This window comes from Euleptes europaea, chromosome 3 (assembly GCF_029931775.1).
Source record: "Euleptes europaea isolate rEulEur1 chromosome 3, rEulEur1.hap1, whole genome shotgun sequence".
Classification (NCBI taxonomy): domain Eukaryota; kingdom Metazoa; phylum Chordata; class Lepidosauria; order Squamata; family Sphaerodactylidae; genus Euleptes; species Euleptes europaea.
Genome location: NC_079314.1, coordinates 71,060,976 through 71,081,439, shown reverse-complemented (window position 1 = coordinate 71,081,439; position 20,464 = coordinate 71,060,976). Strand labels below are relative to the sequence as shown.

The following is a 20,464-nucleotide window of genomic DNA, read 5'->3' as shown; positions in this document are numbered from 1 at the left end:
CTTTCTTGCCCCTAAAATGGCCCCTGGGACCCCTAGGAGCAGGATTTCAGGGGCATTTCAGGTTGCCACAGGAGGGGGAGATGAGAAAGTTGTGTTCCATGAGCACATATCCCTCCACCTGCAGAAATACTCTGTGGGATCTAAGCTAACAAATGGAAATTAAAGCTGGGGCAAACTACTGCACAGAGAAGGATCCCGTCAGATCTCAGAAGCTAAACAGGGTCACTACTTGAATGGGGGAACACCAAGGAAGACTCTGCAGAGGAAGGCAATGGCAAACCATCTCTGCTTCTCTCTTGCCTTGAAAGCCCCTTGCTGGGTCACCATAAGTTGGTTGTGGCTTGACAGCATATACGTACATAAACTACTGGACACATGCTGATACCTGAATTAATTTTTGATATTCCAGTGTTAAACTGAAGGGAAAGTCAAGCAGAATGCTGGGTGGAATGAGTCCAAGGAACAGCAGCAGACCAGAGCCAGAGAAATCCATTGGGCCCTAATGATTATGTTCTTATTTCATATTTTTCCCTGAAGAAAAGGCTTATATGACAGCATAATGGATTCTTCCTGATTTTCAGTGTGTTCTTTACAAAATATACTAATTTTAGCTTACTGAATGGGATATAGTGATGGAAACGTAGTTTGTGTTAGGGCAGGCGACACTGGGTAATTGTTCAGACTTCTTTTTCCTGTGTGGGATATTAAATTATGTTCACAAAAACTCAACTTTTATATTGTATAAAAAACAATGAGCTTTCTTCATATTGTCGAACCAATGAGCTTTCTTCTTTGAAGTTATTTTTGAAAGAATCCTAGATGTTACATGTGATAAATATTGTAATCAGGAAAGAAAAATAAAACCCAAATCAAAATTAATTTTTTTATTAATCTATTCATTTCTGCTGCATTGTGGGATGACACTCTAGTTAACTTTACTCTTTGATATGTTTATCCATTTTTTAAAAAATACATGTTGTTTAAACCGATTGGCAATCACAGTTCAAAGGGAAACAATGCAAGCACAAATATTTGATGGTACATTAAGAGTTGCTTGAGAACTAGAATGGAATCTAATTTTCTATTATCTTTATTGCTTATTGAGCAAAGGAAGTAAATGCTGTTCATTTTCCCAACTTCCGCAGACAATTTCTTGATTCTCAACAGCCCTTAATGATGTTTGAGCACCCCTTAACACTTCATCCTGGATATAAATATTTTAGTCAAACTGGTATTAAACATGAATAGCTTTCACCCCATTAAATAGATTGTTCATCATTGCTTTTTAAAAAGTTCACTTGCAATGTACCTACAGAGGTAAATTTAAATGACTGATCTTGGAAAGAAACTCATATTGCTACTAAAATACAGCTGCTTTAAAGTCTTGGTTTTGTATAAAATATATTATCCTACTTCAGTAACTGAAAGACTGAAATTTTTTAATAGAGTTCTCTTTAAAAACGCAAAACAATACAGCTTTTTATGAATGTATATTAGTAATAGAAACCTCCTACTATCTGCTGTGTATTTCTCTTTTATTTGGGCTTCTGATGCCTCCCAAAGAAGCTACACAGTATTCAGATTAACGTAACTATCACTGACATCCCCTTTTAACATGAAAAGCCACTATGGCAGAGGGGGATTGGAAATGGAAATGGGAAGTCTTTTTTCTACGCACCATTTCCCCACTCCAAATTGCAAGATTTCTAATTCATATTATCAAGGACTGGGGAGGAGTCATAGTTTAGTGGCAGAATGACATGCTTTGCGTAGCCAAAGTCGCATGTTCTATGGGTGGCATTAGAGAATTTCAGGTAGCAAGGAAGGACTGCCACTTGAGATCATGGATAGCTGCTAGTCAGCGTAGACAATTCTACAATAGCCAGAACAATTGTCTGACTCAGTATGAAGCACCTTCATATGTTCCAGGATGTGCCAGCAGTTCTTCAGGTTGTGACTAAAATATGGAATAATCTATTCCTGATTTGTAATTTTCTGTGGGATAAGAAAAAGAATTAAGGCATTCTTGTCATCGCTTCTAATTTTATACACCTTACATGAAATGGACAGCCATGAAGCCACTGACACTTTATGTTTCACATTCATTTTAAATTTGTCATGTGAGATGCCCTTGATGGCTGTGTGCATTTCAGTAGAAATTGCGATGTTCTTCTAATCCTGGTGTATAAATGTTTCTCTTACTGCAACGTAGCAAAGTCTGTGAAGTCAGTTGAAATGTAAGCTACATGTAATAACTTGCCACTGAAACTGTCAACATTTTCTGTTGTTTCAGATGAGAGTCCATACACTAAATCTGCAAACCAGACCAAACCACCTGAAGGAGCATTAGCTGTAAGGAGACAAAGTATTCCAGGTATACTGCTCTTTTTAGTTTCAAATCATTCTTGTCCCACTGTTAAGAGGAAATTGAATTAATTAGGTAACCTTTGTTCTTCTTGTGAAAACCACTTCAAACTGATCAAGCCAGTTAAAGCTGGAGTTTCTTCTTCTAATCACCAATACAAAGTATTCTTTGGCAGTTATTATAACAGTGACAAAGAAAGCGTAAATAGGGATGGCTTCCTCTTTTCTTGGAAGCAAATCTCCCCTGCAGTAAAACATGTCACTTTGCAGTTTACATAGGAAGAATGAGCAGTACAAGTGCAAGTTACTCCTTGTTGATAATGTCCAAATTTTACAGTGGGTACATGCTGTAACATTAAATTGAGCTTGTTTGTCTCACTAATTCTACCATGTATTTAGATATAGAGATGTTTGAGCAGGGAAATACAGTGGCTTACAGGGGCATTCTAAGCAGAGTTACACCCTTATAAATCTACTGAAATCTTAGAAGGATAAAACTCTGTTTAGGATTGAACTGCTAAACACTTAAAGATACCTTATGTCTTGTAATTTATCCATAGCTCTGCAAATCAGATCTAGCCCATGTCTCATCTCCAAAAATAGACAGCAAGCATCAAATACTTTAGAAGGTGAAATACATTGCCATTTGTTGCTATCTTCTGAATGTAGAGATTTGACACTGGAAAACCAGCTAAAGCTATAGTACCTTGGAAAGGTGTCAGGAGCTTGCTCCAAAGATAGACATATACAGGTTCAAGGTTGGTTTGGTTTCAATTTAATACTGAGATGCAGAGTCACTTAATTAATACTCAGGGAGGCCCTGATCTCAGAGAAAGCATTATTTCTCTGGGAACCGAACTATAAAGTTCTCAATTGGAGGAGATGAGTTTCATTTATGGAGACAGGCAGGATGGGAATGACCATTTGCTCACCCGTCAGGAAGGAGCAAGATAGATGGCTATTTGGATATAATGAGTGGAGTCACAGGAAGTTTAAAGATACGCACCTTAATTTGATTGGAGAAAAGGTACATGTGGAGATCCACTCCCAGTTTCATAATAACAAAAGTTTAACCCTCCCAGCCGGGACAGGAAGAGTTAAAAGATCTGAATACTCTGTTAGAAGTATGCAAGCCAAGGGCCAGGTCAAGGAGCAAACTGAATGAAATCTATCTTAACCAGTCTCTATTTGCAAAGTTTCTGCAGGCATTCCAGGGAAGGAAATTCCAAGGTAACACCAGTGACGGTACAGCCTAGTTAGCCTCAGGTGTTTTTCTTAGCCTGTAGTGTATCACCCTGTAGTGTATTGACATAGTTTTCCAATGCCCGGTGCGCTAGTGAATTGAGAGTGTGCTTTAGTGAATAAGATGTAGTTAATTTTTTTTTTTAAGATCTCACACTGTGGTCAAAAATGCCACCTATGAGCCGGATTGCCCATTGCACACATAGACCAGAAGCTCCTGACTGGGCTACAGACAGTTAGAGGGCTATGGAGAGGGTGTGTGTGGGTAATTCCCACATACATACACTCCCAAATGCACACAACTCTGTCTGTGAGCCAAACTAGATATTATGGCAGCCATGGGTCTGTCCTGTGGCCACCAACACCATCTTAGAGAAGAATTTGGGTTGGACCTGTGGCACCTGTACCATCTACTTTGGCCATTTGACTCAAGCCATGGGTAAGAGTAAGGGCACAGCTTGAGTGATGACACACTACCCTGTACAAGAGGAAGGACGGGGTAAGTGAAGCAGGCCCTCTCCCATACATGCAGATTCCCCTGTGCCTTTTAGGCAAGGACAAAGAGAAGGAAGAGAAGAAGGGGAACAACTCTTTTACAGGTTCATTCTCATTTACTATTAAAACAATTGCCCTCATCAGGAGGCTGAGCAAAGAATGGCTGAGAAACACTGTTTATTTATTTATCAAAATATTTGTACTCTGCCTTTCCTAGCGGCTAAAGGCAGCTTCCAGGTAATAAACATTACAGATCAAACCCATATCCCATCAAAGGCTCTGGGAAACAAAAAAGCCTTGCAGCACCTCCAGAGATCAGAATTACAACACAAGGATTTAGTGGTCAACTGTGTCAAAGGCCACTGATAGATGTTTTTTATATAGCTGAACAATCCTATCATGAACTACACTATTAATGTTCAAATGGGCAGAAAGGCAAATATACCTATAATTCTGTGTCTTTGGCTCCTCCCCTCATATTTCTATAGTATGCTCAATGTTGGTCTCCTCATCTCAAAATGGGGGAGGGGTTATAGAGGTTTTGCAGATGAGGAAAAGGACATCTAAAGCATCTTCCTTAAGAAGGTTTATGAAATTAGAGCTTTTTAATTCTGTAAGAAGGTGATTACAGGGGCATGATACAAGTTTTACAAGATTATAAATATTGTATAGCATTTAGCAATTAGCAAATTAACAGAAAGAAATGGTAGAACTTGAGGGCATCCAGTGAAATTCATTTAACTTGAAATACACAATCCAGAAAAAGAAATACTACTTAATGGCTTAGTGATACATTTCTTATCTAAATCTGGATCTCACAACGTTGTTTAATATGTTCTGAATTTTAAAATTCAGAACATTATTTTAGCAGTTGGTTGGGCTGTAATAACAAAAATGTAAAACTTTGATACCTATATGTGGAAAATAGTGGTTGGATATTGTTTTAATAAGATGACTGCTTGGTATGAAAATGGTGTTCTAGTTTTATAGCTTTGACTATATTTGTGCTGTTGTCAGATTATGCAAAGCAAGCATACCTCTATTTACCAGGAGGGTATAAAATTCTGAAGTGGTTGGAAATTACATAGTAGTTCTCTTTTATTATTGCAGAAGAGGGGAATGAGGCTGGGATGCAGTAGATCTTTTGACAATTTAAGCAGCAGGCTCAGATGGGAATATCCAGATGAGCATTTTCATACTCCCAACGGATGAGGAGAAATGGATGGATGTGTGGAATGCACTAGTAGAGCTTGAATGTCTGAGTTAAATCTATTTGTTGCTCAGGCAGCTTGCAGTGCTCAGGTTGCAGAGAAGAGGATATAAAATCTTCTGGAGGTCTCTTTGGCTAGTAATGATTATTTAGATAGCTGTCTTATTTGTGTCATGAGGATACTTGATGCTTTCCATCATGTTTTCTCATTGTGCGAAGTCAACCAATGACTGATTATATATGGGTGGGCTGAATGTAAATGTGGTTAATTAAATTGATGTACAATATAGATGTTCCCATACTGAATGAAGCTTCAGGTTTAGCCAAGCTAATTCACTTTATGCAAGATCATAATATCTGTATAGTTTACTCACTGTTTAGCACTACCATTTATTTCAGTGGGGAATTTCTGAGTTAAACGTGTATGACAACCATCCACTGATTAAGAAGCCAATTGTATTGCCCTGTATTTTTTGTAAGAACAGAGCAACAGAATACAAATCTGAGTCAAAGAGTTTTCATAATTGTAGTACATCATATATAATAACTAGTAGTGTAATAATTAATACATTGTGGTGTTAGATGGCAAATTATTTGGGTCAAAAGGATTTGGTCTATGTTCAAAACAGCTTATTTTTGATGGTACTAGTTTGTATGTTTTAAATGCCTGTCTTAAAGTAGATTTAGGTAAATGTCTGAGCACTTTCTGGATCTGATCCTATATGTCTCACCAGAGCATAGAAAACTGCTGATGCCTTAAAGAGCAGGCCATGCAAAAAAATCAGTGAAGCAAACTGTATTGATTATGGCAGATTAATGATGATTTGAAGTTTGATTGCTTAAATTATGGAGACTAATATTGGAAAGTGCTTTGTGCAACCTGTTGTTTTGTTAGGTGAGGCACATATTGACTTAGAGGTGATGATAAATAACTTTATTGCTGGGTGCCGTAAGAGCCTTATTCAGTTCACAAGACTACTTCATGTTATTTGGCTGTACTTTGGGACTTTGCCAAGGCAGAATAATTTTAGCCTACCTCTCCTGCCCAGGGCTACGTACAATAATGGAACTGCAATAGCATTTGTTGTGCCTGGTCCATTTATCTGCAGCTCCATCTGTCCCCTACTGCCCTACTTATTGAGAGAAATGCTAAAATATAGAACCTGAAGTATGAAGGGAACACTAGCATAGGGAAAGGGATTTGCTATGCTAAAATAAGTGGAATGTTCATGAACATTCTAATTTCAGAGCATGAAGACTCAGTCACAATGTTTTGATAATAAAAGTACATTCCCCCAAGTGTGTTCATTATTTGACAATGATATCAACTAATGACTATCATATGAGAAACTGTAGTCTCAGATCAAAAACTGCTGACATATTGAACCCATTCCTGAAGGAGAGAAAGATCCATGGCGGCCGGGAGCAGCGCAGCTGGGCTGCCTCCTCAGAGGCTTCCTGGCCACCACGGAGTGGAAAAAATATTTTTAAAAATTAAAAACAGAAAAACAAGGGAAATGTCCCATTGCGTAAAGCAAGGCTACGCCACCAAAAAAGGTGGCACTGCCACACCACTACTTGGGGCATTCCCAGGGAGAACGGGGTTAGGAAGCTGCCCAAAGGCAGCTACACCCCAGGAACGCCCCCATGCCGGCACGGCTTTCTCTTCTGGGAAAGCCCTGCTAGCATGGTTGTGCTGGTGGAGGGGGCCACTGGCTTCCAGATGCCGGCGTAATGCCCCCACGCCAGTGAAGGTGCCACCTTATTCCATGGCACCTATGCTGACCTGGGATCATGCCGGCTTCTAAGGAGCTTCACCCCCCTTTCAGGAATGAGATGCCCACCTTGCCTAGCTTCTTCTGAAACACAATCATTTTAAATGGAAGTAAGTCATATCTTCATTGGAAGATGATGAAAATATCATGGAATTGTAGAGGTACTGAGGAAATAATTTTCAAGAGCCAGATTTGGAATTAGTGTAGCCTGGAAGTGAGAGCTTGAGAGAAGGATGTGCTGAAGCCTGTGGACATGATTGAGAAATAATGTCTTATAAAGTTGTCACCCGATGATCACCCATGGCTGAGAAAGTGGAAGAGAAAAGCTGGAAACACCTGGCCTGGAGCTGCAGCCTGGTGCTGTGGATGAGGAAAAGTCCTTTAAAGACTTATTTTCCCCATAGGTTTCTCATTACAATCATAATGGGTGGGGCCAGATCTCTACATCTGATGCACCTAGGGTTGCAAGAGCCTGGCAATCAGCAGGAGACTGGGGGCAGGGACATAGGGAGTGGCCATTGGTGATTATATGATGTCACTTCTGGGAGAAACCTTGAAGTGACATCTCTAGGAATCTCCAGAATCCACTGATTTCTACAGAGGACTAACATAATTTCTGGGTTTTCCTCACAACTGCTGTTGCGCCATCAGCCCAATGGCCATTTTAAAAAAAATTCTTCTGCTGTTGCTTTGAGGATTACCATAAATTGGAAGCAACTTGATGGCATTTAACATGCACACACACATATGGTCTTCCTGCTGCCACTAACTAATGTGATTGTTTTTGTATGTTGCTTATTTATATGTTGTTTTACGGCCAAGCAATAAAAACATGTTTTTTGACGAGTTGACTCGCTTTCCCTGCAGCCACACAGAAGCATTTAAACGTTGGTGGGAACAAAATTCAAGTTGGGAATGTGTGTTGGTGGGTCCTGCCTCCCCTCATGCTTTTGCCCGAGGCAACATGGCCCCAGTAGAAAGTTATTTGCATAACTTTGGAGCTACACTTTGGAACCGCAGATGCTTGAAAATACTCTGCATGCAGCTGCAAAGGCTCGACAAAATTGTACCATGTAATTGGCCCTTCTTCAGCACTTGTAAAAGTATTTATTTGTTATAGCACATAGTTTAGCAGATACTAGTAGTGGTCTGAACTGATATTAAGTAAGCTAAAAAATTATTGTAAAATACATGTATGTGCAATCATAATACATTATAGGTTCTTGTCGGTTATCCGGGCTGTGTAACCGTGGTCTTGGAATTTTCTTTCCTGACGTTTCGCCAGCAACTGTGGCAGGCATCTTCAGAGTAGTAACACTGAAGGACAGTGTCTCTCAGTGTCAAGGGTGTAGGAAGAGTAATATATAGTCAGAAAGGGGTTGGGTTTGAGCTGAGTATTGTCCTGCAAAAGTATTGTCCTGTAAGTATCAAGATAATGTGCTAATGAGGGTATGGTATGTTAATATGGAACCATTGTATCCTGAAGTGATCTGTTAATGTGTGTAATCCACACACATTAATCCCCGACAGAAAAGAGGAATAATCAAAACATTAATGGACCGTGCAAGACGGATCTGTGAACCACAGTTTCTCAAGGAAGAAACTAACCATCTAAATCACGCACTGCTAGCAAACGGCTACTCCAAGAATGAAATCAGAAGGGCCATTGAACCAAACAAAAATCAGAAAACTCAAGAAAAACAGTCTCCCATAGGAAAGGTATTCTTGCCATTTATTAAAGGAGTCACTGATAGGATGGAGAAACTTTTGAAAAAACATAACCTACAAACAGTGTTTAAACCCACCAAGAAAATACAACAAATGCTACGATCAGCAAAAGACAAAAGAGACCCCCTCACCTCTGCAGGAGTATATCGTATACCTTGCAGCTGTGGAGAAGTTTACATCGGGACCACAAAACGCAGCATACAAACAAGGATAAAAGAACATGAAAGATACTGCAGACTTGGCCAACCTGAGAAATCAGCAGTGGCTGAACATGGACTGACACAAACAGGACACAGGGTCTTATTCCAAAACACTGAAAGACTGGACAATTCTACCAACTATTTTGTCAGATTGCACAGAGAAGCCATTGAAATTCATAAACATCAGCACAACTTTAACAGAAAAGAGGAGAGTTTAAGAATGAATAAGGCTTGGCTTCCTGCCCTGAAAAACCTCCAGACAAAGACAACATTCAACAATAGCCATACAGATTAGTTTTGGATTACACACATTAACAGATCACTTCAGGATACAATGGTTCCATATTAACATACCATACCCTCATTAGCACATTATCTTGATACTTACAGGACAATACTTTTGCAGGACAATACTCAGCTCAAACCCAACCCCTTTCTGACTATATATTACTCTTCCTACACCCTTGACACTGAGAGACACTGTCCTTCAGTGTTACTACTCTGAAGATGCCTGCCACAGTTGCTGGCGAAACGTCAGGAAAGAAAATTCCAAGACCACGGTTACACAGCCCGGATAACCGACAAGAACCAATGAACTCTGACCGTGAAAGCCTTCGACAATAATACATTATAATCTATGCTGTGATGTTTCACACGTTTTCCTATAAACAGTGCAATTCTAAGAACATTTGGGAGTAAGCCTCAATGAATAGATGTGAGTAGGATTTTGAATAGGCCTGCATAGGTTTGTGCTCTTATGTGTGTTTTTTGTGCAAGAAAAAAAAATAACATTTGCTCAAAGAGAATTTGAGACTATTTTTTCACATTTTTTTCAGTTCTAATTATTATATGCTACGGTCCCACTGTGAGCAAGAGTTAAAAAATGTTATTTGATAATTTCCAAATGTTTACAGATATTCATTTTTATTCTTACTAATTTCATCTGGACATACCACTAAAGTCATTGATAATAAATTTCCAGCATTTCCAGTGACTCTTGTCTTCTCATAATGTGACCAAAGTATGATAAAGTCACAACAAAAAATGAAATATTTGGCTCAGCAAAACATTTGTGCTGTTGTCATCATGGAAAAATTGGTGTAAAGTACCACTCAGAAAAGTTTATTTATTCAGGAAATCCACAAAAATCCCCTGATAAATAAGATGATTAACTCTGTTGACTGTGTTTATACAGCACAGTCAATCTCTTCTCCAGTTTTTGACAACCAAAGGCCATAAATCATCCCCATGTAATGTATATGGCTATTAAATGTTCTGCTTTGGTTTTTTACATTAAAAAATCTAGCACTGAAATCTTGTTGTAAAGCATTTTTATTTTTGTAAACAGAAGTCATTTTTTTAAAAAAATTCATGTTACCCATTTATTTTCCAACTTCCTAGAAGTTACTTCCTTATTCCCCCTTTCGTCTTGCTTATAGATGACCACTTACTGTAATCTGTTCGGCAACAGAGAGACATTTGATCATTATGCTATGTTTTCAACTGGATTACTTCCATTTTTTGTTTCACTGTCTCAGCAGACCAAAAGTGTGACCTGATTTTAGCTAGCCACACCATGTGCCCATTGAAAGCATTCTACACAGGATGCTGACAAAGAGGATTTAAGATCATGGCCTGCAAGATCTTTTTTACCCCTCCCTTAACATCCAGCCTGATGGATAGTTCTGGAGATCTCAAAAGCTTGCACAATGAGTTGTACTATTTTAACCGGTCTTAATAAAAAGTATTAAAAGTCTTTTGTGTTTGGATATTGTTATTAATCAACATAGCTACCTACTTTTTTGTAATCTGTCAATCTACATCTGTCGGGACAGAGCTACACCTGTTGGACCCCTACAGAGCCATCATTTTGCGGCTTTTTGTAAGGACCTGCTATTAATGTGTATGTGAAGACAGCAAAAAATCCACAACTCCTGTCTGTTTCTGTGTGCAGAACACTCTGTGATCGAAATAATTCCATTTTAGCACAGACATGTTTAGAGACATCTCCCTCCTCACAAAAGTGTTTCCTTGCCTTCTTTTTTCCTCTTTGCCCAGCATAACTAGCCACACCTCACTGCCATGTCTTCAAAAGTATATTTGTAGTATGGAAGCCTCTTCTCTGTCCCTCCTTATTCAGCCCTGCCCACCACCACCCCTCCAGTCAGACTTCCAATGTTCTGTGCACATGGAGCCCTAGGGTTGCCAGCTCATCACCAGCATGCCCTAGGAGCTTTTGTGGGATGGATCCTGGGGAGGAGAATGTCACGGATGCTTTGAGATCACAGCCCTTCCTGCACCGCAAGAGAAATTCCCCCAGTCTCTATGGTAAATTTCTAAGTGCTACAGATGATCACTGAGATGTTGCTTTGAGATCACAGCCCTCTAGGGTTGCCAGGTCCCTCTTCGCCACCAGCGGGAGATTTTTGGGATGGAGCCTGAGGAGGGCGGGGTTTGGGGAGGGGAGGGACTTCAATGCCATAGAGTTCAATTGCCAAAGCGGCCATTTTTCTCCAGGTGAACTGATCTCTATCGGCTGGAGATCAGTTGTATTAGCAGGAGATCTCCTGCTACTACCTGGCAGTTGGCAACCCTACAGCCCTCCCTGCACCGCTTGAGAAATTTCCCCAGTCTCTATGGTAAATACCATAGAGTTTAGGGAAAATTTTAAGTGCTACAGATGTTACATCTCAGTGTAGACAACATCACCCCCACCCTTTTTTCCCCCTCTTGCTGTCTGTTGATCAAGAGCAGGAGATGAAGTGTAGAGCTGGGAGCTTGCCTGCCACAAGTAGGCAAATGAAACCCTTAAGCTCTTTCTCTCTAAGAAAGTTGATCTTTCAAACATGACAAGCATGGGTGAGGATCACTGGGCCTCTGGTGGTGGGGGGAGAAACACAAAGCAGACAAGGGAAAGCTTTTGCCAGAAAGGGGTCTCTGAACCTGTCAGTGCTGGATTTTTCTTCACTGCAGTACAGCTCCTGGGATTGTGTTTCCCCTCCCCAGCTCTCTTGGCCTGCTGGCCATGACCCTGCCCTTGGCACTGGTGAGGTCACAATGCTGGCTTTTCCTCATCCTGTCATAGTGAAGCGGGTAGTGCCTTTGAGTGGCTATACTCTTAGAATGGACCACTTCCTGAGAAGTGATATGTTATCTTATTCAGATGGTCACCTACTAAGCAGGACTCAACGACTTTACCTGCTTTTAAAAAGCAAGTCTTTTTATTTATATACTTCTAGTAAATATGTGTAAATGCAAGTTACAAAGTCTTTACACTCAGTTATAATGTATGCAGTAACAATGTATTCAGTTACAATGTATGCAGTACAGCAAGCAAGTCTTACATACTATTCAGATTGAAAATCTAACTTTTAAAATATAACTGTCAAATAAGTCTGATCTAGTTCAAAATATCTAATTCACAATATCTAGAATAAAATTCAAGGCCATACATACCAATACCGTCTTCGAGACTCTCTGGGAGAGGTCTGAAAATTTAGTCTTTCTGTGCCTGTATTTATACTGTTTCAAGCACCTTGATTGTTTATAGTTTAGTAAAATAGACTGGAGGATGAGAATGATGTTATAATTGAGTATATAGAGTAATCACAAAGCTCAAAACTTATTGTTTATAGTTTAGTAAAATAGACTGGAGGAAAGGAACCCCACATTAGGTAATAAGAAAAAGGTTACTGAACAGCACAAAGTTTCTTTTTCTCAGTCACAGGTTAGTTTTTTCTCTCCCAAAAGCTCTCCAGACTTCTCTATCACCTGACTTCCAAATGGCCCATCTGGAAATGGCCAACAAATGATTCACAAACAGTCCTCAAAGACAGGCTCAGCTTTGTCTTTCGGGACAAGTGGGCATGGCTCAAGTGGGCATGGCTGTACTGGTAGTTTTTAATCGTAATTAAAAAAACAAAACATATGCTTTACCAATAAGAAAACAAGAGGGGAAATTTAATTTACATCTGAGGCTCTTTCAACCTGACTCGTCAGATTCTGAGCAGGTAATGTAGCAATATCTCCTTTGTTTCTACTGTTCTCTCAGTTGTCCATTTAAGTGGATGGATAGACTGTGAAGTCCGAGCTAACATACAATCATATTTATCTAATAAAACTATCATATCAGGAAGGGACCAAACCGTCCATATAGGGAAATGGTCACTTCCCATAAAAAATCCTATTTCAAAATTAATACAATATTTAATAAGGGCTGGTAAAATAATTACATAATCTATAACACTAGCTCCTTTTAGACCATAATAAGCACACATTCCCATCCTATCAATTTGTCTATTTCTATTTAAAACAACTAAATTCTTTTAAATAAGTAGTAAAAATAATTGTCTCCCTGCCATATTCACCTTTTGGTCTCTAAAATTACTCCCAAATAAGAAAAGGATGTTCTCAACTGTTGGAATCCCCCCAAGGACTTTCATCCAAAGTTATTCATCCAATGGGCCCAGCCTAGTATTTAGATCTCCCATACATAGGAGTGGAATTTCTGAATACTCAGTTTCCAATCTATCCAATATTAAATTTAACTCCCCCCAACTATTACCAATATCTTTCTTTTTTGTCATTGGGGAATATAAACATTTAATAATATACATTTCAAAGACTCCATCTACACTAACAAAACTGAAACAAACAGCAACTGACATAAAACTCACACTCTCTCAATCTTCATACTTGTAGCCAAAAAACATACCAGGCCTGATTTTGGCAGACCTAAACCTAAATAGTTTGTTGCGGGTGAATGAAAAGAAATATAATCTGGTGATCCTGGTTTCTCTATTGGTTATATGGTTATATGATATTTTGTCGGATGGTCTAGGACATCCCTTTCCTTGGACTACCCCATCTATCCTGCTATGTTCCACAATATTAGTGATACATTCCTCACACCTTGCCATTTCTTCTGCCCAAGACATCATTGCCCCGTTAGAAGGTCTCTCTCTGTCTCTCTCTCTCTCTGCCCCTGCCTCCACTACTCAGACATCCCATTTTTTCCAGCCTTGCCCAGAAGTAGAAGGGAGACAACCCATAGAAAGGTTGCATATAAATTAGATAGACCATGGAACATGGAAATTCAGGCATTACTAACTTCTCTAAATAACAGATCCCACTAGTATTGCTCATATAGACAGATAGAAAGTCAGCATTGAATGTACTGGGAGAAATCTTCCAGCACTTGATTAAGCAGGTCTGAATAATTAAATGATATTATTTTGAAAAATAATAATAAAAAAACTGCTGTGACCTGAGAAAAGGAAATGTGCTGTGTGTGTGTGTGTGCACATGCAAATGTGATGACCCTGTGTGTGACCTTTATCTTTCTTCCATGTCTGTGTAATCCTTCTAACAGGTTTTTCTTTTAATTGCAAATGAAGTTTGTTACAAACTTTCTAATCAGTAACAGCCTTTTGTCTGTTTGCTACCAGTATGCAATCAGCCAAGAAGAATTAGGAATTGATCCCATCTAATGGACATGTGTTTCTCAAGTGATAAGTAGTACAATAGTGTGCCTCAGGTCCAACCTTATCACATTAGTGCAATACCCTTCAGTTGGAAACAAGCTGGCATAGCGAGCACTTCAAGCTGGTCATGTGATCTGACCCTCAGGTGTCTGCATGTATGTGAGATAATTTGGTGGTTTACATATTCAGCTACCACATCACTGCAAGGTATTTACTAGGAAGCAAGAATTGCAAGGACTAGGAGATCTCTATAAATTATAAAGATGATTGACTATGTGGAATCTTGCCATGCTGTGTGTGTGTGTTAAGTGCCATCAAGTTGCTTCCAACTCAAGGCAACCCTATGAATCAATACATCCTTTCGTTAACAGCCTCTGTTGCTCGGGTCTTGCAAACTGGGGGCCGTGGCTTCCTTTATAGAGTCAGTCCATCTCATGTTGGGTCCTTTTCCTGCTGCCTTCAACTTTTCCTAGCATTATCATCTTTCCCAGTGACTCTCGTCTCCTTATAATATGACCAAAGTACGATAGTTTTGTCATGTTAGCTTCAAAGAACAGTTCAGGCTTGATTTGATCTAGAACTCATTTATCTGTTTTTTTGGTGGTCCACGGTATCCGTAGCACTCTCTTCCCACACATTTCCAAGGAATCTACTTTCTTCCTGTCAGCTTTTTCATTGTCCAGTTTTCACACCCATAAATAGTAACAGGGAAAACTATAGCATGAATTAACTTGATCTTGGTTGCCAGTGACACATCTTTACACTTAAGAATCTTTTCTAGCTCCTTCATTGCTGCTCTTTCCAATCTCTGTCTCCTTCTGATTTCTTGGATGCAGTCTCCCTTTTGGTTGATGATGGAGCCAAGGAATAGAAGGTCTTGAACAATTTCAATTTCCTCATTGTCCATCTTAAAGTTGAGTAATTCTCCAGTAGTCATTACTTCTGTCTTCTTGATCAGCTGTAGTCCTGCTTTGTAACTTTCTCCTTTAATTTTCAGCAGTAGTCATTTCAAGTCTTCGCTATTTTCTGCCAGTAATGTAGTAACATTGGCATACCTCAAATGGTTAATGTTCCTCCCCCCAATTTTCACTCCACCTTCATTTAAATCTAATCCAGCTTTCCTTATGATATGTTCTGCATACAGACTGAAGAGATAGGGAGATAAAATACATCCTTGTCTAACACCTTTGCCAATTGGAAACCATTTTGTTTCTCCATATTCTGTCCTAACAGTAGCCTCTTGTCCAGAGTACAGGTTGCACATCAAAACAATCAGCTGCTGTGGGGCACCCATTTCCTTTAAAACCACCCATAGCTTTTCTTGATCCACACATGCTAGAAATAGAGTTATCTGGATACTGAAGAGAAAGACAATGTGCCTGCACTTTTAGAAAGAGGGATTTTTGGAAGATGAAGCTTGTAATAAAGGATTGAAAAAAGTGACATCTGCAGAAATTCCTCTTCTGCAAAACTGTTAAAAGCACTTGGATCCCCTGGGCCTGTTCCACTAGCAGAGGCACTTTCATCTGGCGGAAGAAGCCTTTTCCTGATCTAAGGATCTTGCATCAGGAGACAGTACCTTCCACCAGAAGAAAGTACTTCTGCTAACAGATGGATCCAAGGGATTAAATCCCCAGGAATTAAGTCCTCCTTTTTTATACAATTTCTCTGACTATTAGGTTAAACATCTCTCATACACACACACAACTCTTAGTTTAATACAATTGATAGAGCACATACAAAAAACAAACCTTAAATGTGCTTATTTTAAAAAGACACATGGAAGGGTTTTTTTCCTGACCTTTCAGTCTGCTGCACATATAAATGAGCTGGATATTGCATCCTTTAGTGTAAAAACTGACTCAAAGATTTCAGTTATTGCTAAATAAATCAAATTCAGGCTAACATATTCAAAAGTATATGAACAGGTGGGATACACTTCCATTTAACTGTTCCAAAGAAAAACTGCAATAATAAAGATGATAACAAACTGGAATGTCTCTACATTGTACAAATAATATCCTTTGCAGTCATGCTTTACTTGCATCTTTCACTATAACAAATATTAATGTGGGTATGTCCCAAAACATTTCAGTACTTGGCTCAAGCTTGTCATTTCTGCTAATTGTGTTGGCAATAGCCTTTTCTGTTCCAAAGGATGGGATAGGCGGAGATCCAACCATATGAACTGTTTAACAAATGATCAGCACTTTTTCTCCCCTTAGTTACCAGGTGTTCTTAGGGTAGCAAGTGTAATGGCTTTGGGTTTGCTGCTGTGAGGTAATTTTTGTGGTGAGAAAGGAGATCACTTAAGTAGGAGCGTTTGTAAATAACAAATACAATTTATTTATTTACAGGTTGGTTTTAAAGAACAGATCAGCAGCACAGGTCTCGAGATTGTCAAAGGAGAAACCTGGCTGAGCCATATAAGTTTAAGCCAGTTAGGGCTTCAGAGTGTGAACACACACACGAACACACAAAGCTGCCTTCTACTGAATCAGACCCTTGGTCCATCAAAGTCAGTATTGTCTACTCAGACCAGCAGCGGCTCTCCAGGGTCTCAGGCAGAGGTTCACATCACCTACTTGCCTAGTCCCTTTAACTGGAGATGCCTGAGATTGAACCTGGGATCTTCTGCATGCCAAGCAGATGCTCTACCACTGAGCTACAGCCATTTGAATTCTCTTTAGTGCTTTCTAGTACAAATAGGTTTTCACTGACTAGCCACTAGGTTGGATCCTTTCACACACACAGGATTCCACTCACACCAGCCTGCCCTTTTCCAAGGCCATTTATTCAGGGTCAATTTTGATGCTCACTAAAAGTTCTTTTTAAAAATGTGACCTTTAAAATGCCTATTCACGGTCCTGACGCAAAAGGAGACATTCCACCTCCCTACTCTCCTGCTCCTTTGTTCCTTCCATTAGCCAACCGCCGTTTGCATAGCTAACGCGCGGCTGTCGTTTTGTATGCTTCCTTGAGGGGATTCTTCGAGGCGGGGGCGGAGCAAACACAAAAGGTCACGTTAAAGGGGCTCTTAAGAAATGCGAAGTAGGTATGCGCCGGCTTTGCAGTCAGTTCCTGAATGACAGTTCAATGAGAGAGAAAAAAATATGTGGGGCACTTCAGCCTGGAACATGCTGCTAATTACCAAGTATAAATGGCCCAAGAGTCAGACTAAATGGTACAAGGTCTGCTCATTACCAAAGACAGGCCTAATAGGAACTAGAGCCACCAGCTAAAGAGTTTGTGCGGTTACTGGTGAATTTGTGGTTCTTAAAAGGGTTTGGTCTTGTGATGGCGGCAATTAAGAGCAATTTCAGAATTCTTGAGGAAGGGGAGAATCTTTTTTCTCACTGTACTCCAATGTCTAGGAGCCCCGTGGCGCAGAGTGGTAAGCTGCAGTACTGCAGTCAAAAGCTACTCAGCCTTCCCTCCTTCCGAGGTTGGTCAAATGAGTACCCAGCTTGCTGGGGGTAAAGGGAAGATGACTGGGGAAGGCTCCGGCAAACCACCCCGTAAATAAAGTTTGCCTAGGAAACGTCAGGATGTGACGTCACTCCTGGCACAGGGGACCTTTACTTTTTTTTTTTTTTTTTACTCCAATGTCGCTTGTAAGTGCTGGTCATGTTCTACATTCATTCATTCATTCATTCATTCATTCATTCATTCATTAACCTTTAATAGGCATAGTTCAAAAGACATCTCGTACAAATTCTCACGATCAAAATCAAATCACACCAACCCAAGATGAACAAACCAGGGCCCCTATCAGCTCTAAATTGATCCTGCAGGAGTCTGCATATTACTACCAGCTGTACCACTGTTAATAACCTTCCCACTGCTTTAGTCCACATCCCATATACGAGCTACTAGCTATTAAGATTGGGAAGAAAAGAAAATTGGCTCCTACCCTTTGATATTTCCTTCTGCAGGCCTTTCTTTCAGAAATAGTAAGTCAACCAGCTGGAAAGATATGAATGAGAACCTGCTTACCCTGATATTATGACTTGTAAATACTCAAAAATACTGAGCTCTGCTTAGAAATTTTACACATTAATATACTTAGTAATATACTTAGTAATACTTAGTAATATATTTAGTAATACTTAGTGACTCCAGGTTAATATTAACATCCTGCTCCAGAACTAATCCACCTGAGATAATAGAGAAGAACTTTGCTAAACTAAGACTGTCAAAATTTTGACAAATCTATGGTATTTTGTTTTCATGTTTACTGATCCTAAGAATGAGCTGGATGTAAAAACACTGAGAAAGTTCTTGCCCTATCATTAAAAAAAATATTATTATTTCTCATTCCTTCATAGCTCAATCCTCTTTTTGTGTTCTAATATAGAAATTGCTGTAATTTTTGGTTAATTAAATTAAATGTAGAGGAAAGGCCTTTTTTCAATACAAAGGGCTTTTTTCAGTGGGCTTTCTTACCTGTATGGTAAGTTGGCTAATGCAAATGACTGCATCTATCTTCATTCTTCTTAGCCATGATTTCATTATTCATATGCTGGACCTCAAGAGACAAGTAAAAAGTCTGCTTAGTAAATACAGAGCACAGAATAGAAGAATGAAAGCCTTGAATTACAGATTTATTTCATATTGGCCAACATCTTTAAACTTCTATAAAAGATAAACCCTTTCAGCATTTGAAATTCAGAACATTTGGATGTAAACTGGTATTTCACATTGAAGTAGTGTAATCTTATGTTTAGTTTCAGTATGGAAGTAACTTTTATCTGAATCTTTTCTTAGTCAGAACGTTAGGTGAAAGTGACTCTTTTGTGACTAGTTTTATTAACTTCTTTTTCCCCCCAGTTTCACAGCTATGGAATTGAGTACCTGTCTATGCAAAAAAATTCAGCCTGTGAAAATTCTCTAAGATCAAGCAAGCCTGTTTATTTTTAAGCTTGCAATTTTTCTAAGTTAAAGATTTTTCTACAAACCAGTAGGTTTCCCTGGATTTGCAGAGCCATCTACCTTAGCCCTGGGTGGTCTCCATTGTGCAGATTTTATGATATGCACAGTGGGACCACCCAGGGTAGGGTTTTTAGGTCCCTCTTCATCACCAGGGGGAGGTTTTTGGGGCAGAGCCTGAGGAGGGCAGGGTTTGGGGAGGGGAGGGACTTCAATGCCATAGAGTCCAATGGCCAAAGCAGTCATTTTCTCTAGGTGAACTGATCCCTATCAGCTGGAGATCAGTTGCAATAGTGGGAGATCTCCAGCCACCACCTGGGGGTTGGCAACCCTAACCCAGGGCTACTAGATATATGATCTCCCCCACCTACTCTCCTGATACTGAGTTGATATTGATATTTTCCTTCTATTGCTGCTTTTTTTTTTGTTCAGCTTTGTAAAATTTGAAAGGCTACCCTAAAATGTTATATATATTCTGATAAGTGATATCTATTCTGACCTATATAGTATTATTGTTATTTTCAAGTTGTTGGTATGTGATTGTTTTTCATTTGTATGATATTATTTATATTTAGGGTTGCCAGGTCCCTCTTCGCTATCGGCGGGAGGTTTTGGGGCAGAGCCTGAGGAGGGCGGGGTTTGGAGAGGGGAGGGACTTCAATGCCATAGAGTCCAATTGCCAAAGTGGCCATTTTCTCCAGGTGAACTGATCTCTATCGGCTGGAGATCAGTTGTAATAGCAGGAGATCTCCAGCTAGTACCTGGAGGTTGGAAACCCTATTTATGTTGTAGGCACACCAAGGGGCTTAGGGCAAAGAAGGGGGAGAGAAGTTTGCCAAATAAATAAATAATAAATGTAGGGCACAGCCTGGCAAATCCTTACTGTATACTTCATATTTGCAGGTCACTTGTACTTACAGAAACTTACCCACATAAATACAATATTTCCTGCAAAAAAATTTCATACATATCTGAATTTTACTAATATAATTATTTATTTTAATGCAAGTCTTAGTCATCAGCCTATATAACTGTTGG

The 20,464-nt window shown here is 39.5% G+C and overlaps 1 protein-coding gene across 9 annotated transcripts in view; it reads left to right on the top strand.

Annotated features, from left to right (window-relative positions):
- The window catches only part of GRIP1 (glutamate receptor interacting protein 1), a 289,631-nt gene that overhangs the window by 166,015 nt on the left and 103,152 nt on the right, over positions 1-20,464 (top strand). For 8 of the 9 annotated variants that reach the window (XM_056846362.1, XM_056846357.1, XM_056846359.1 and 5 more), the window contains exon 2: positions 2,294-2,374. The exons of the other annotated variant lie outside the window; for it this stretch is intronic. In XM_056846362.1, the coding sequence (XP_056702340.1) occupies positions 2,294-2,374 (81 nt within the window). The remainder of the gene's footprint in view (positions 1-2,293; positions 2,375-20,464) is intronic. 9 annotated transcript variants of the gene reach the window in all.